Consider the following 17,302-nt stretch of genomic DNA (forward strand, 5'->3'; position numbering starts at 1 on the left):
TACGCACTATCTCTGGCTATTAAGGGTTTTCCCAAGCTATACTATAGCATAGGTTTTTTCCCCTCTTCCTATGAGAGAATTTTAGCTGCAGGAGTCTAAAAAGCACATAGAAAACATCATCGTGATCCCGCTAACGGGTATCGATTAAGACAGACAGATGCCGTTAGGCGCGAAACTGCTACAGTTGGAGGACGGTTATATAGAGGAATTCCCAAGGGTATTCCGTTTAGAGAATGAGCATAACTTGTCGCGCTCTACGGAAACCTACTAAGTAGGTGCGGTCAGGTAACAATAGTCTGTTGATAGCTCGATAGCACGTCTTAAAGCCTACTCTAGGGCGCAGTAACAGACGTTAATTTACACACACACACAATTGCTGGCGCGCGCCACGTTATGCTCCCTGGAACGGCGACACAATTGTCCGTTGAGCCATAGATAGCACGTCTCTTTGCTTACACCAGAGCTACCACATAGACGTTAGATAACAACAATAACTAACAATAACAATTGCTGCAGTTTGACGAGTTAGCTTCAAGATCTCTACCGTAGCATAATAAATATTGAAAGAAGAATAGATGTGTTGTTTTCAATTCATGTAGAAATGGGGATGAATACTGTATGATTGTGGTGCGGTAACATCTCATTAGACGTAAAAGAAGAGCTAGTGTCAGCTTCGAGGAAAGTGTCTCTCACTGACGGAAGCATCAGATCCATGACAATCAAGTTTATTAAGTTCCACCTAGCAAAATTTTATGTGGGAACCAATTCTTTTTCAACCGCTCAATATGCACAGCGACCACAGTAGCCACACTCATCATCGCAAGCCGTGTAGTCGAGGCTGATACGATCTAACTCATCACCACTTCCCGGCTCAAGCTGCCCGGCTTTCTCATCATCCTTACCATCGACACTTGTTCCATGATCTGCGAGCCACGATTTCCAGCGATCCTCGACGGGTGGAGAGAATGCCGACATTGTGACTGCAATTTGTTCCCGAACGTAAAGAGTGTCGCTCCCTTCGTCGCATGTGATCTCCAACTTGCTGACTGTCTGCTCCCTAGCGAAACCCACAATCCGTTCAAGCAGCCCTAAAAAGCGCGCGAGGATCTCCTGGTTCTCGTCTTGCCATTTCCCCACGCCGGCACGCACATCCTGGACGTTGATGTCACGAAAGACGCCCTGCTCATGATAGGCAAGGATCAGGGTCGGCGTCTGCCGGAGCCAGAGACGGGGCATCTCGCCGGCGATGATCTTGGCCTCCTCGGCTTTGCGGCGGACACTGCGGGTCTTGAGGTCAAAAGTGGCTCGAGACGGAACCGCACGGCCGCCGTCGGAGATGGTCAGCGAATTGTTGGATGATGGAGCCTTGTGCGAGACAGAAAGGGACGCGATCAAGTCGTCGACCGAGGCAGCACCTACTGCCTTATCGCTGCTGGCGTCTTTGGACGACGATGCACAAGCATGATCGGGGAGATAGCCATCGCCTTCGAACCGCACAAGGAGCGTCAAGCCACCAAAGTGATACTTGAGGATGCGCTGATGGGAGGCCGAGTCTCGCACTGACTTGTCCCAGGTAGTGTAATTTTCCGGAAAGGTATGACCGTAGCCGAAAACATCTTGAATGATTTCCCGCGAGGACTTTTCGCGACGAATGAAGTGTACAGTAGTGCCGACCACCTCAACTAGGATTCGAAAGCTCGCGCTCTCGCCTCTTGTAAACCGGAGGAGGTTTCCCAGGGTACTGGCGCAGCCAAACACATCAATCGGACCCGGGTATGAGGCCTTGTCCGCGTTCGAGTTCATCTTCATGATAGCCTCGACCGACGCTTCTAGCGGAAAGTCTGGATAGTGAGCTGCATTTTTATCTCGATAGTAGGTACCCGAATCCTGCTTGAGCTTGCGAGGCTGGTCAAGAGGGGTCCATTTGGGGGGCATGCCTGTGTCACTGGTCAGTGACTCTAGCGTCGCAAGCGAATGTTGTTGCTGATATTAATGATACGAACCAGGAACAGTGATGTGTGCATCAGCCTTGTCCAGCCAGTTGAACGAAGCGATCGTCTCCACGTCGGTGATCTCAAGAGTCTTCTCCGCGGAAACGGTGCGAGGAAGATCACTGGCAAGAAATTGCCGAACGACAAGGCCCAGAGGGGCAGGCGGCACCACTTCAGCGGCTGTTGCCCTGCCCACCTTGCCACCACGGGGACCATGAGGGGAGGCCCCGCGACCGCGAGTAAAACGAGGAAAGTTGTTGTGATTCATGTTTGCCTCTTTTTTGTATGGAACAAGAGTGCTCTGTTTGCCAGTGCGTCTGTATAGAGTCGGCAGCCAAGCCGAAGCAATGACAAGACGCACGTGAGAGGGGAGAGGGGACAGAAGAAAGTGAATACTGGAAGCGTAGAGACCAATTTCGGTGAATGTTACGCGCCCAATTACAAACGAAACGGGGTCAATAAGGCAGCCATGTATGCGTTGCAAGACCTGCAGGCGCCCGACCGGTCTTGTCACAATGCAGCACGTACCTGTACGCTACCCAACACAGCCTGTCTGCCTATGTCTACCTTTCCCACAAGACTACAAACGAAAACAACTTTTCATCATTAGACGAATTTGCAAAGTTCCTCGAGTCTACCAGTCGTTGAAAACATATGGCTTGGTGCCCTTGATCACGATAAAAGCAATGGCGAGTGATGGTGTACGTGCCGTCCGCCTGAAAAAGATCTTCAATTCTTTTCTACACGGAAATCGATCGGTCTCAACTCCTCACGAAGCGGAAGTATTCTTCGAGGCTGCCAGAGTCCAAACATCTCCATCAGTGTGTCTGGAGGCCATCCTTGCGAGCCCATTTGGCCTTGCCGTCGTCAAATCCAGCGTGCGAGCCAGCGCCAGTCTCCAGTTCATCTCTGACCATGTCCTGCCGTTCTTGCAATACATTTGCCAGACCGAGGCCAAGGCTCTATGTGAGGGGACACTCCTATACCAGCTTATGGTTGCTGTCCTGCAGCCGCCAACTGCATGGAATGCCATCCAGAAGCACTACGTCGCTGGTAGCTTTGCCGACGAGGACGCAGAAGCTTTTGCAGGGCTATGTTTTGAGATTGTCACCTTCTCTGGACCAGAGCTTGTTGGGCTGACCAGAGATATTAAAAACGCCACCAACACACGTCCGTTTACGAAAAGTCCCGGTTCCAGGACACGCGAACTTGGCTACCGCATCCAAAAGGTTCTTCAGACAAGATCCTCGTCTAACAACTTAGACGATGTCGATGGCCCTGGAGGGAGACACGACAACGATTTTACAGATTTCCGACAAATTTCCATCTACCCAAGCAGCGATGAGCTCACTTCGACAATCCCACCATTCTATCGACAGGCTGTCGAAGTATCACAGTCTGGCCCAGCCCAGAGGACTGCCACGCACCTTGACAACCAGTTCCGTCTTCTCCGCGAGGACATGTTGGCAGAGCTTCGTGACGATATTGTAATCGCCACAGGAAAACGAAAGGGCAAGAGGCGAAGCCAAATCCTGAAAAATCTCGTGCCGGTTGGCATCGACACCGGTGACGAGGGGCGAGCCCGGCAGTGCGCCCTTCAAGTCAGCGTCGGTTCCGGGCTCGAGAGGCTTACCAAGCTGCCGGCTGCCCAGCGAAAGAAGTTTTTAACTGAGAACCGAAGCTTCTTGCCCCATCAGGCGTTTGGAGCCGTCTCCTCGAACTGCACTATTATTGGTTTTGCCTTTACGGTCCGCAACATTGACGATCTCGTCAGAGATCCTTCACTGCTCAGTCTATCATTCTGTTCCTCTGAAACCATGGAGAAGGCCTTGCGCAACGCTGTGCAGTCGAATAACTTGGAGTTTATCCTAATAGACACTCCTGTATTCGCATATGAACCTGTCCTCCGACGCCTTCAAGAAATCACGGAGCTGCCACTCGACAAGTATCTGCTGCAGATGGAGGATGGCGATGCGGAGCAGAGGTTTGAGATACCCGCAAAACTGCAAGCCGAGATATGGAGAATTAGAGAACACAACCCAGATGGGGCCCATTTGGAGATTGCAGGTCGAAGCTACCACATAGACGCGGCGCAGGCTGGCGCTCTAGTAACGGCGCTACAAAACCCGCTTGCTGTAATCCAAGGACCACCTGGTGAGCTAGAATATTAGTTTATTCCGGTTGAGCCTCGTTGCTAACTGCCGACTCCCAATACAGGCACGGGAAAGTCTTTTGTCGGCGCGCTCGCAGCTAAGCTGCTTCTTGAAGGTTCGCCTGGGCGGATCCTCGTTCTCTCCTACACGAACCATGCGCTCGACCAATTCCTGGAAGATCTCTTGAATATAGGAATTGACGAGAAAATTATAACACGACTTGGATCAAAATCTTCAGACGCTACAGCCAAGCTGTCTTTTGACTTGCAGTCGCGCGAGCGCCCATCTGGAATCTCTGAGCACAAAACGTTGTTTTACACGCTTAAAGACGAGCTCAGGAGCCTTCGAGAGGATATAGAATACGCATTTGACAGGATCGCCAAGAGACCCTCCCTAGAAGAGATCATTGATTATCTTGAGCTCGCTGACGACCAAGAGTCGCAGCTCTTCTGGCGCGCATTCCAGATACCGCATGAAGAGGATGGGTTTACAATCACTGACCGAAATGGTGCGGCGATGCAGACTGGTTATCTCCTCGACCGATGGCACAGTAACAAAGGGCCGGGTATTCTCTCACGAGAGGTTGATGCAGACCTCTGGAAAATTTGGAAGTACAACAGGGAACAGAGACTTGTCTGGAGTCGCAAGTGGACCGAGGCCATTCGTGAAGAGCACATTGAAGCTCTACACGGCTACATCGAACGGTTCAACAACACACAGACCCAGATTGAATCCCTGTTCAATGAGTCACGATGCTCCTTCATCAAGACCAAAAGAATCATTGGGTGCACGACCACTGCCGCAGCCAAGTACTCATCCTTGATCAAGGCGGCCAAGCCCGAATACATTTTGGTCGAGGAAGCTGGTGAAATTTTGGAAGCTCATGTTCTCACAGCTCTAAGCACCTCGACCAAAGGCCTGATTCTGATTGGAGATCACGAACAGCTACGGCCTAAGTGCAAGAACTACGCCTTGAGTGTTGAGAAAGGCGCCGGATACGATCTCAACAGGTCACTCTTTGAGAGACTCATCTTGGCAGGGCAAGAGCACAGCACACTCCACAAGCAGCATCGAATGCATCCCGAAATTTCACAGCTCGTGCGCTTCATGACATACCCGGACCTGAAAGACGGAGAAAAGACGCTCAATAGACCGCAGATACGAGGCCTCCGTGACAGAGTCACATTTGTCAATCACCACCAGCCTGAAAGCAGCGCCAACGACCTGGGCGACCGCCTGGACGCGAACCAAACTTCGAGCAAAGAGAATAAGTTCGAGGCTCAGATGATCCTGAAGACGGTGAAATTCTTGGCACAGCAAGGCTACAAGACGAAGAACATTGTTATCCTAACGCCGTACTTGGGCCAGCTGCGGCTTCTTCGGGACATGCTGAGTCGCGACAATGACCCGTTGCTGAGCGACCTTGACTCGCATGAGCTCATCCGTGCAGGTCTGGTCACAACGGCTGCGGCGAAACTCGGAAAGAACGAGATACGCCTATCAACAATTGGTGCGTTTCTTGTCTGAGTCGATGTTTAGTTTGATGCGAGACTAACACTATTCCAGATAACTATCAAGGTGAGGAGAGCGATATTGTTGTTGCTTCACTTACCCGCAGCAACAGCAACGGAGATATTGGCTTTATGAAATCCCCTCAGCGCCTAAATGTGCTGTTGTCCAGAGCTCGAAATGGCATCATTATGTTCGGGAACATGGACACATTCCTTGCCTCGCGTCACGCTGCCGACTGCTGGCAGCCTTTCTTTCACTGTATGAAGGAGAAATGCTATCTACAAGATGGCCTTCCGGTGTATTGTGAGCGGCACCCGGATCGCACCGCAACGCTTTCAACCACTCAGGACTTTGATCTCAAGTGTCCAGACGGCGGCTGTGCCGAGCCTTGCGGCGCTATGATGAAATGTGGCGTGCACAAGTGTCATCGCAGGTGCCATCGTGTGACGGACCACGGCAGCCTTGAATGTGGCGAGCTCGTGGAAAAGACGTGCCAGAAGCAGCACGCGTACAAAGTCCGGTGCGGGCAGGCTCCTACGCGATGCCCGGAATGCGTGCGAGAGGAAGAGGACATCAAGCGTCGCGCAAAGCGAGACCTAGAAATTGAGAAAAAGAGACTGAAGAGGCAAGAAGATTACAAGCATGAGCTTCTCGCCATTCAGGATAAAATGGCGCATCTGAAGCTACAGCAGGAATGTCAGCGGGAAGCAGAGAATCAAGAGCTAAGCCTACAGCGTGAGCGGGAGGCTCTGGCTGAGCTACAGGAGACGAAAAAGCGTCAGGAGTCTATCAAAAAGGCTCAGGAGAAAGGGAAACACAGTTCTGTGGGCAATATAGGACGGAGTCCCTCCGAGAGCACTCCGGGACTCGACCGGACACTCAGCTTGGAGCCTGGCTCTGCAAGATACGAGTGGGAATGCCTGAAGCGAGATGAAGGTGCCTCTAACAAGACATTGGACACTTTGATGGAGATGATTGGTTTGGAGGCGGTGAAGAAGGAATTCCTTAACATCAAGACAACAGTCGATACAGCCACTCGGCAGGGCGTGTCGACTAAGGATGAGCGTTTCGGATGTAGTTTTCTGGGAAATCCTGGCACTGGTAAGCGATTCTCTTCCTTTGCTACACATATGTAGCCCGCACTCTAGGAGAAATGACTACGAACTGGAAAACTAACCGTGATGTAGGAAAAACTACGGTCGCAAGGCTCTATGCCAAGTTTCTCACCACCACCGGCGTCATCGCCGGCAGCCGCTTCGAGGAGGTCACCGGCGCCAAGCTCGCCAATATGGGCGTCACAGGCTGCCAGAAGCTCCTCGACGACATGCTCAATGCTGGCGGCGGCGTCGTCTTTATCGACGAGGCATACCAGCTGTCGTCGGGCAACAGCCAGAGCGGTTCCGCGGTGCTCGACTTTCTGCTCGCCGAGATCGAGAACCAGAGGTCCAAGATTTGCTTTATCCTCGCCGGCTACGCCAGACAGATGGAGTCGTTCTTTGCCCACAACCCTGGCATCCCGTCCCGCTTCCCGCTCGAGGTCAAGTTCGAGGACTACACCGATCAAGAGCTCCTGAAGATCATGGGGTCCAAGATTGATGCAAAGTACAGTGGCCGTATGAAGGCAGAAGAGGGGCTACAGGGTCTCTACTGCCGGATCGCCACTTGCAGAGTCGGTCGCGCGCGAGGCAAAGAAGGTTTTGGCAACGCACGCGCAGTAGAGAACCTGCTGAGCGTCATCTATAGACGGCAGAGCGACAGGCTGCGGGTAGAGAGGCGCGAAGGATCTCGACCTGACGACTTGCTGCTCACAAAGGAAGACTTTCTGGGGCCTGAACCGACCAATGCCCTTCTCAAGTCCAAGGCGTGGGTCAAGCTTCAGGAGCTGATCGGACTGGACTCCGTCAAGGAGTCGATCAAGTCGCTCGTCGACAGCGTCACGGTGAACTACCAACGGGAGCTCGACGAGAAGCCCATCATCGAGTATAGCCTAAATCGCGTCTTCTTGGGCAATCCCGGGACGGGAAAGACAACCATTGCCAAGCTCTACGGCGAGGTACTCGCGGACTTGGGCCTCTTGTCCAACGGCGAAGTTGTTGTCAAGAATCCCTCCGACTTTGTCGGCGCCGTGATCGGACAGTCTGAGAAGCAGACAAACGGCATCCTCGCTGCAACGGTGGGAAAGATCCTGGTCATTGACGAAGCATACGGGCTTTATGGTGGCGGCGCTGCGTCAAAAGGCGGCGGCGGCTTCTCGGACCCTTACAAGGTGGCCGTGGTGGACACCATCGTCGCCAACGTTCACAGCACCCCAGGTGATAATCGCTGCGTTCTCCTCCTGGGATACCGGGACCAGATGGAGGAAATGTTCCAAAATGTCAATCCTGGACTCAGCCGACGGTTTCCGCTCAGCAACGCGTTTACGTTTGAAGACTTCGCCCAGGCCGATATAAGCAGGATCCTGGACCTGAAGCTCAAGCAGCAAGGCTTTGGGGTGACTCAAACTGCTAAAAAGGTCGCGCTGGATATGATCGAGCGCGCACGCAGTCGTCCCAATTTTGGCAACGCTGGTGAGGTAGATATTCTCCTCAACGGTGCCAAGGCTCGTCACCAGACGCGACTGATGGCTCGTGAGACCCTACGAGTGTCCACCCTGGAAGCCCTCGACTTTGACGAGGATCACGGTCGAGCGGAGAATGCCGAGGCCAATGTAGCGCAGCTCTTCTGCGACACAATTGGCTGTGAGCGCATCGTGGCCATGCTACAGGGCTATCAGCAGACGGCGCGCGCGACGAAGAACCTTGGCTTGGATCCCAAAGAACACGTGCCGTTCAACTTCATCTTCCGCGGCCCACCAGGCACCGGCAAGACCACGACGGCGCGGAAGATGGGCAAAGTATTTTACGACGCAGGGTTTCTCGCTAGTGGCAAAGTGCACGACTGCTCGGCGTCGGACCTCGTCGGGCAGTACGTCGGGCAGACGGGGCCCAAGGTGCGGCAGCTGCTCGACAAGGCCCTTGGTGCGGTGCTGCTCGTCGACGAGGCCTACAGGCTGCGCGAGGGCCAGTTTGCCAAGGAGGCTCTTGACGAGCTTGTGGACTGCATCACAAAGGAGCGATATCGCAAGCGTCTCATCGTTATTCTTGCCGGGTACGAAAACGACGTGAACGCCCTCTTAGCCGTGAACCCGGGACTCACGAGCCGCTTCTCCGAGGTCCTCGACTTCAACAGCCTGCCACCAGCGGACTGTTTCGAGCTGCTGTGCAAGAACTTTCTGAAGCAGAAGGCTTCCATCGTGAAGGGTGGTAAGGGCAATATGGGGCTCGACTGCCTGGAGACACCGGCTGCTGAGTTCCAAACTGAGGTTTGCCGACTGTTTGAGCGTCTGTCTAAGCTTCCGGGCTGGGGAAACGCACGAGACGTTGAGGAGCTGGCAAGATCCATCTTTCAGACCGCGATGAAGGCGGGTACTTCTGAGGCGGACGGTACCATTACGGTGATCGAAGCCATGGTCAAGGCGGAGATGGAAGCCATGGTCATAGAGCGGGAGAGTCGGTCACGCCAGACGTTGCATGCGCCATCAAAAGCGACATTTTTGCAACAGATGTGTCCAATGAAGAGTGCCAACGTGGCCCCTCAAGTCTCTCTGGGCTCTGCGCAGAGAACCTCGCAGCCGGTCTCCAAAGACAATGCTCGTGACGACGGGCCGCCGCCCGCGGACGGACCGGAGCCCACTAAGACCGCTGCTTCTTCCACTAGCGGTGTAAAAGCTGCCGTTCGTGACGCGGGAGTGAGCGACGAGGTCTGGGATCAGCTGCAGCGCGACGCGCAGGCTGAGAGACAGCGCGAAGCGGAGTACAAGAAGAAGCAGAAGCTCAAGGTGGAGACGCGGGATGACGCGCTCCGGAAGCGCATCATCCAGGAGCTCATCAAAGAAGAAGAAGAGCGGAAGAAGGAAGCCGAAACTAGGAAGAATCTGCAGATGCAAGGACGATGCCCAGTGGGATATGAATGGATTCGCCAGGCAAGCGGGTGGCGCTGCGCTGGAGGGTCGCACTTTATGTCCGATGGGGAGCTGTAGGAAGCGGTGGACAATAATGTGTTGATGATTTTGCTTCTGATACGAGTTTTTTTGAACTGGACAAGTTATAATGTTTGTTGCCGGTATGGTTTACGCCTGTTTTACTTTTCAATTTATCCGAATCTCTCTGCCTTCTATCTGGCTCCTCGAGTAATGCAGTGTCGCGCCCCGAGACGATTGCGATCAGCTCCTGGCGCTGTTGCCCGAGACGTACCGTGAGGAGTCTGGTGACTTGCCCGCTGTCGCTCAGCATGTCACGGCCTGTGTTGAGGAGGAGCTAGACTTGCGGCGGCTCAGCGGCTCAACAGCGTCCACGGCTGCTCTTGGTCGCCGGTCTGCCTTGCCACTGCGTGCGCTGCACCGTCAGCTCTTGCTTGGTCGGGAGATATTCGTCATGGGGCGCATGAACGTGCATCTCGTCTAAGTACTATTTTATTTCCTAAAAAACGATTAACATGGCAATTTTGTCGCCTCCAACCAAAATTTGTCAATTATGCGTGTCGCGCTGTTTGGCTCATCTCAGTGTAATGCATGCTCAGCACGAAACACATGGTGTGTACGAAGCCGTTACGCGCTCCAAGCTCCAGCCATTATTTTTAGAAGCCGGAGCCCTCAAGCCCCAGAGCCCTCCACATTATGTCTATGCTTGATCCCAGCATGTGCTATGTCCGAGGAAGGTCTTCAAGGACCTCAAGGCGCATATTCTCACCCACTTGACCGAGCGCCCCGAGAAGTGCCCATCTCACAACGGTCCATGGCGTTGAGCCAACGCCACCAAACTCTCCGGCAAGAAGATCACTGAATACGCGCCCGATGCCACCGGCAAGTGTAGCACTTGCTTCTCCAATGCCAGTAATTTTATGAAAATTTGGATGACTGTGTCGTCCGGCGGGGGGGTCCCGCCGAAGCAATCAACGTCCAGCGCCTCGCCGAGGTGGAGAATGATAGCAATGTTCACCTGACAAGAATAAGCTGCCTACCACCACCCCTTCGGACAAGCCTTCTCCCAGCTATTATGACGAAGATGATGAAGACATGGAAGCCGACGGCGAGAACCGCCTCGATGCGTCTACCAAAATTACGTTGGCGCTCACGAACGGTGTTTCCAAGTCGCGTGGCCTGACGCATTGCCGCGGCAGCGTCACCGCGATTGGCAAGACACGAGGTCGCAAGAACCGCAAGGATTACCCCTCCTCTTGGGGCTTTGACAAGTGTCAAATGACCCTGAAGAATCGCATCATGGCCATATTCGCTTCGATGGCGGGCGTCGCCTGGCTAAGAAAGATTTGATGCTCTCTACTGACTGCGAGGTCCGTCTTAAGCTCTCGGAGGGCACGGCCTACGTTACAGAGCTGGTCGTGCAGATAATGAAGCGCGCTGAATGCTTTCTGAACGCCACAGAAGACGAAAAAGGCCGCTGGATCTCTGATAATCTCACCGAGGTGCGATCCTGGAAATAGAGAGAGTGCAAGAAATCCTCAGCGTCACCGAGCCCACGACAGATCCGATGCCCGCTCTTCGTGACTTCACGACGAATTGCTGAATGATACGGCTCTCTGTGTCTACCTCTTCCGTAATGGATTTTGAGGTCGATCGGAACGGTCTTGACAATTCTGGCTTGGCAAATACACTGTTAGCGAAACAAGGCTGCGAAATAGCGCTGCCTGCTAGACAGCAGTGGTACGACAAATTTGCCACCCGGGCAGAACGCTTGCGTATTGAGCCAACAGAGGCCGCGTTATCCGACAAATATGGCCACGGGTAAAACATACAGGTACTCGAGTATTATATATCATCACCGGTATCCGCAGAAAAGCATTTTTTCAATTTAGATATAAAACATAGTATCTCTCAACCGTTCATGGATTTGAACGTCGCCGGTATTTGGTGTCGTGCGCCCCTGCCCAATTGTAGTCTCCGCCACTGATGCTGCAGCACTTGCTGATGGCGTGTCGAATACATCAGCCAAATAGCATCGCGCACGCTCGCACACAATATCTGCGTAGTATGCAGGTGTACATAGACTCACAGCCTTTGTTGCTCGACCAAAGGAGTAGCACATTTTATGTGTGAGATCTTCCACAACGTCGGCAATGTTCTGAAATGGAGCCAAATTCGCCTTCGAGTAGAGCTGGCGGAAAATCTCGTCCTGAACTATGTAGTAGTGGCATGGGCGCGCTGTCCCTTGCAATGCAGCATGTGCTTGTAGAAAGAAATCCCAGTTCCTCGCTTCGGTGACCCCTCGGTCCACGATGGTGCCAGGTTTCGTATTGCCGGATCTGTCACAGTCTCTCTCCATAGTGGGATAGAATCTAGTTTTATGTCGTTTGCCGCAGATGATGACGGTGAAGCGTGGGAGACCATTTCGTGTGTCAGCTGCCGAGTAAAGCTGTTCACATGCGTGACGGAGCTGTGGTAGCTCTTGAGAGGTAACCATGTCATGCTGGCCTTCAGAGACACCGTCGCGAAAGACGAGTATATTCTCCGGAAAAGCCGCGTGCTTGCCTAAGCTCCTCCAGAGTTGAAGACGCGACTTCAACATATCGCCGAGGTCGTCTACTTTTTCCTGCTTTGCCGTCTGTGCGCGCAATGTGGCTGGCCATTGACCTAGAAATCTGTCGATAGAAGCGACCATAGCGGAGACGGAAGGAGCGTTTGATGACGAGCCCGGCGAGGGGTGTGTGACGTCAATGCCAACAACCATAGTCTTGTTCTGCTCGATAATTCCGAGCTGTCGGTCGCTCATGATTTGATTGACGCCACCGAGCTTGAGGTTCAACTTCAGAGCGACGTTGGCGATGTACTGATCTCGGCCGTGAGCTTTCGCCAGTTTAGGGCCTACACAGCAAACAGTGTGAATCCCATAGGTTTTGTCAGCGAGCGACTTTATGTGTTTGTATAGTGATGTGTTGGCATCGGGCAGGATGATGATGAGAAGTTTCAGCGCATTGGCTGCCTTCTGCAGGACAGTGCCAAGTGCAGCATCATCCGCATGCTGCAGTAGTAGTCGTTGGCCTGTCATCGGAGGTGCGGCACTCACACCCATCTTGACCAACGATCGATGAAACTCCTGCATAACGTCTGCTAGACTTTTTTGGTCGAAGGGATCCCTCACTCCTGTCAGCGAAATCATCATATACGACCACTGAGACAGCACAACGCCGGCGTTGAACTTGATGTCTATCATGTTCCAGCTACCGAAACGCGGATCAGCTGTCTTGTTTCCCCTGTCGACACTATTATACATGATTTGAGGACAGTCTAGGACCCGTCCAGGGACCTTGATGAGACCTGGCGTTATGCCGAAGCTGAATGAGCTCTGCACCTAGTTAGCACATTAGCATCTCATTAGAATACGAGACGCACCAGAAGCACATTGGAGTTTTCGTCGAGGCCCACGGTAGAGATGCCCTCCGCGGCAATCGAGGCGGCATTGATCCACGGCTTGCGAACGGCGTGGCGAATCATTTGCTGTGTTTGGTTGCTGTCGAGTTTCGACCGGGACGGTTGACCTTGAACCACCACGCACACTTCAGCCGGGAGGTACATCGGATGGTCGCGACTGCCGCAGTTCATCAACGGAAGTTCTGGATGCTGCAGAGTTCGGTCATATGCTGCCACATAGTCAGAAAAGGTAAGGCATGTTACGACAGCCAACATACTGGTCTTAAAAAAGTCGAAAACACTGATGTACTTGCCCGACGCAGAGGCGGCCGGTTGGGGTTTGCCCTTGCCCTTTGCCTTGCCTTTCTTCTCCGTCGCTGCTTTGGCTGCTGAGTTACTTCCGGCAGAGGCATCACCTTCGAGCCAAAATTGGACGTCTTTGGCTCCCGCTCCATGATGCAAGATGCGCGGCGGGTGCGCCATCCCATGCCCGTCATCTTTTCTCGCCAGCCCAAAAATCGTTTTCAGACGGGGGATCATCTCACCAGCTTTATTACGTTTCTCCGGCAGATGACTAGTTTGGATTCGAACTAGCTTCAGAAACCTTTCCAACGCGGTGGTGCTGCGAACACCGTAACTATTCATCAACATTGGCAAGGGCCCAGCATGGTAGAAAGCTGCGTGGCTGACGTTGACGTTCACCAAAACACGGCCGGTAGCAATGCGTACGCTTGAGAAAAAGCCTCGAAGGACTTGCAGACCGGAGCCTAGATCCGCTCGCCCTGTGAGCTGGCTGAGCGAGAAACTTTTGGAAGTCCCGATCGCGACCAGAGTTTTCGTTGCCTTGGCATAGTGGTTCAGAAAGATGTTGAAGGTCTGCTCCCACACGCTTTTCTCCTCAAATCGTTCGTCTATATTTGTAGAGGCCAGATAGTTCATCAAGTCGCTCATGTGCAAAGTGGTCGTGTATGCTACCTGCACAGCATAATGGGCGGCTCCTGCAGGCGGCTCGTCTTCGCCTTCAGCCCGATACTGGATCTTGACAATAAAATCATTGGAGGAAAGCTTCATTTTGGAGATCAGAGTCGAACGAAAATCTGTAGCAAGCTCGTCTCGCTGTGGTGCGAGTTCTTCTGATTGTAGTAGAAGCTCCACAAGCCGAAAATGCTGTCTGCGTGCCGGCTCTGGCTTGATCTGGATGCTGTAGAGATAGAGTTGTATATCCGATGGCGGCAGTAACTCGACGTAGTTGGCTGTGAGCTCAACTTTAACTCCTTTGGTGCCATAACCTGGACGTATTGGCAGACGGTCACCAATGCTCAACCTGTCGAATCCGAACGCTTTCTTTGTGATGGGGTGTAGCGCGTCCTCTGCCTGCCCGACTTGGGGATTCCGAGGATGAGGGTTGCTGAGAGATAGTTAGATTCTGTTGCTCCGAGTTGTGTTGGAAAACTCGAACACGAATATTTCGATTCCTTGTTGCCCTGTACCGCGCCCTCGGTTACCACGATCTCCACGATAGCCACCACGATCTCCACGATAGCCACCACGATCTCCACGATCTCCACGATCTCCACGATCTCCACGATAGCCTCCACGATCTCCACGATCTCCACGAAAGCCACCACGCCCTCTCCCCTCATTAGCTCTGGCGCCTCTGAACATAGTAAGTGAAGAAGTAGGATTTGTTCCTGAGGTGTTCAGGTCATAATGCCATCGACAGCGAGAGCAAGGGGAAAGGATGAAGTAGTGGATATAGCGGAGCAGAACTCCGATCGGAAGCCAGGCTAACACCGGATATCTACCCCGCCCGCCAACCAGCGGCCGTGTGCTCAGCTGAACCGCCTCCACTTGCGGAACATGCACTGCCAAGCACCTGACCAGAAATTGCATCTATACCTGATTTTGGTGTGGTGGCACATCGCCACCCACCCTTCACCGCGAGGTCCAGCTGGCGGTGCAGATGGACGTGCCTGCTACTCACTTATCCCCTCCACGTTGTCATCCACGCCTTCCGCTCCCATTGGCATTTGTATTTCGAGACCAGGGCCGCATGTTATTTATAAGGTGAATACTGAAGCTACAGTATAAGTATTAATGAAAGGAGACTGAGCTCTCTGCTTTCTCTGAAGTGCCGTTACTAAAGAGGTTGTGCTATATGACTCAGGCCGTGTTGTCGTGTCAGGCTCTAATTGGTTTGGGCTGCGTTCTGCACGCAAATGCACGTCGCCATAAAGAGCATAACTAGTGGTAGCCCCCCCTCCCCTGCCGCTGGTGGGTCAAGTTTTGAAGAAGGGAGGGAATTCAAGGCAATCGGCTCGGAATGCTACCGTAAAATAGGACGAGGCTTATGTCTGTCGCCAACGTGGTCGTAGCCGCCGTATAGCTTGTGCTTCTTGCGTTTATAGCATTCGTCAACCTTCAAGCCCCGACTAATGACCCCTGAGAGGTCAGACTACCCAGTCATCACGAAAAACAATGCGAAAGCCCCCTAATTTCCCACTTGGATTTAGAGTTTATTCTTTTGTACCTAGATCATCGGGCTTCGCCCTGGTGGCTGCCTTTTGCCCTCATTAAGAACGTCACGACGTTAAAGAATAAGCAATTCAACTCAAATCAGGCTTGTGCTTATTGCTTCGCGGGCTTCGCCAAGGAGTGTTATTTGCTTGAGCCCTATTGCCTATCACCGGTGAACGTTTTGCGGGCGGAGGTCGGTGCTGGCCAAGCAGCTCTCAAGTCTCAAAATGGTTCGAGGTCTCCGAATCATCTAAAAGCGTGGCTAAGTTCACGCCATATTAGAAGCTACATCATCTATATTTACAGAGTCATGCTATACATTTCACCACAGTTAGTAAGCCTTAGATATATACTAAGCAGTTATAGCGATTAAGACCTAATACACACCCTTTATTATTCACCTAGTAGGTAAAGTAGAGGGTTATAGTAATATAGGAATGTCTTATAGGCCTAGTTAATTATATTTAAAGAATTCTTTCTAAGGTCCTAGTTATAGCTCTTCGCTATTCCTACGCACTTCTTATAATTATATAAAATATAGTCAGGTAATAAATAAAACTTTTTAAGACTAGACTAGCTATTATAAAAAGTAAATCCTATTATTACGTCTATACTAGCGCACTCGTTGTCATAACCGACAACACTCACGTGCCTAGGATAGAAACATATAAGTAGCCAAGAAAGTCTAGCTAGCAAAGAAGAATCATCAATCTACACACTACTTCTAACTGCATATCTGCCAGTAAAATAGTGCTCGTTCGAGTATTGCGATTCTGTTGACTGAATTTCGGTCTAGAGCAGAGGACTTGCCGAAAGTGGCAAGTTACCGGTCGCTAACGTCCATACCGACGTTAGTACTGGATGCCCCCGTGGCTTAACACCTATCCCTAGATATTCTAGTAAACTTTTTAAATATTTCTATATGAATAACTTTAGAATTATAAAAATGATTATTAGGTATAGAGACTCTAGACTAGTTCTAGTATTTATTTGCCGTCTGTAATTTTCACGTGGCGTCATATGGAGGACCCAAATTATATGCCAGAGCTCTCAGAGGCTTGTGGACTCTGCCAAGCTTTCTAGATTGCGACAAGGCTGTACCTCGCAGTATTGAATGTGCCAACGGAAATTAAGTTTTCCAAGCCATTTTTTTGCTTGCTAAGCTTTCACCAAAATCACCTATATCTAGCCACGACGCAGCTTTGATCCGCCACGACTTGTACCTGCATTGCAGGTACATGTAAGCAGACGGATCCTAAAGCCTAGTTACAAAGAAGAAGCGAATTTGGGGTTGGTCCTTAATTGGTGCAGCTAGCGGCTTGAGAGTTGCCAAATAGCTTATACGCTACCATATGATGAGCGACGCTGCACATACCACTCTTGACTGACTCGACCTTCAAGAATATCACAAACATTCGGATGAAAAGCTTGGCTGTAACATTGAAGAGCAATCTCAAACGTGATAGAACACTATTGATGAGCAATCTAGACCATAACAAACCCGAATGTGCCGACTGCAGCCTGCTGCAGCTTGAACAGCTCAGACGAAGAATTCGCGGCGGGTGCCTCGACCGCCGCAGCCGGTGCGCGCTGGGCTTCGTAGAGCTGAGGCCAGGACGTCTGCTGTTCGGGTCCGGCTTTTGCGCAGGTCTGCGGAGTGGACAATC

At 52.0% G+C, this 17,302-nt stretch overlaps 3 protein-coding genes across 3 annotated transcripts; 1 reads left to right on the forward strand and 2 right to left on the reverse strand.

Moving 5' to 3' along the window:
* Positions 1-780: 780 nt before the first annotated feature.
* Positions 781-2,259, reverse strand: BBA_10168 (geranylgeranyl pyrophosphate synthetase; the record flags this gene model as incomplete). Its single annotated transcript, XM_008605265.1, has 2 exons — positions 781-1,937; positions 2,004-2,259. The coding sequence occupies 2 exons, from the start codon at positions 2,257-2,259 to the stop codon at positions 781-783; spliced, it is 1,413 nt and encodes a 470-aa protein (XP_008603487.1).
* A 247-nt stretch (positions 2,260-2,506) lies between these two features.
* On the forward strand, positions 2,507-11,024 carry BBA_10169 (ATPase protein; the record flags this gene model as incomplete). Its single annotated transcript, XM_008605266.1, has 6 exons — positions 2,507-4,145; positions 4,209-5,654; positions 5,711-6,757; positions 6,844-9,730; positions 9,894-10,143; positions 10,701-11,024. The coding sequence occupies 6 exons, from the start codon at positions 2,507-2,509 to the stop codon at positions 11,022-11,024; spliced, it is 7,593 nt and encodes a 2,530-aa protein (XP_008603488.1).
* A 538-nt stretch (positions 11,025-11,562) lies between these two features.
* Positions 11,563-15,148, reverse strand: BBA_10170 (RNA interference and silencing protein (Qde2); the record flags this gene model as incomplete). The annotated part of the gene is made up of 5 exons (XM_008605267.1): positions 11,563-13,053; positions 13,101-13,348; positions 13,397-14,526; positions 14,580-14,775; positions 15,103-15,148. The coding sequence occupies 5 exons, from the start codon at positions 15,146-15,148 to the stop codon at positions 11,563-11,565; spliced, it is 3,111 nt and encodes a 1,036-aa protein (XP_008603489.1).
* Between the last annotated feature and the right edge of the window lie 2,154 nt (positions 15,149-17,302).

Source organism: Beauveria bassiana (assembly GCF_000280675.1).
Source record: "Beauveria bassiana ARSEF 2860 unplaced genomic scaffold BBA_S00095, whole genome shotgun sequence".
NCBI lineage: Eukaryota > Fungi > Ascomycota > Sordariomycetes > Hypocreales > Cordycipitaceae > Beauveria > Beauveria bassiana.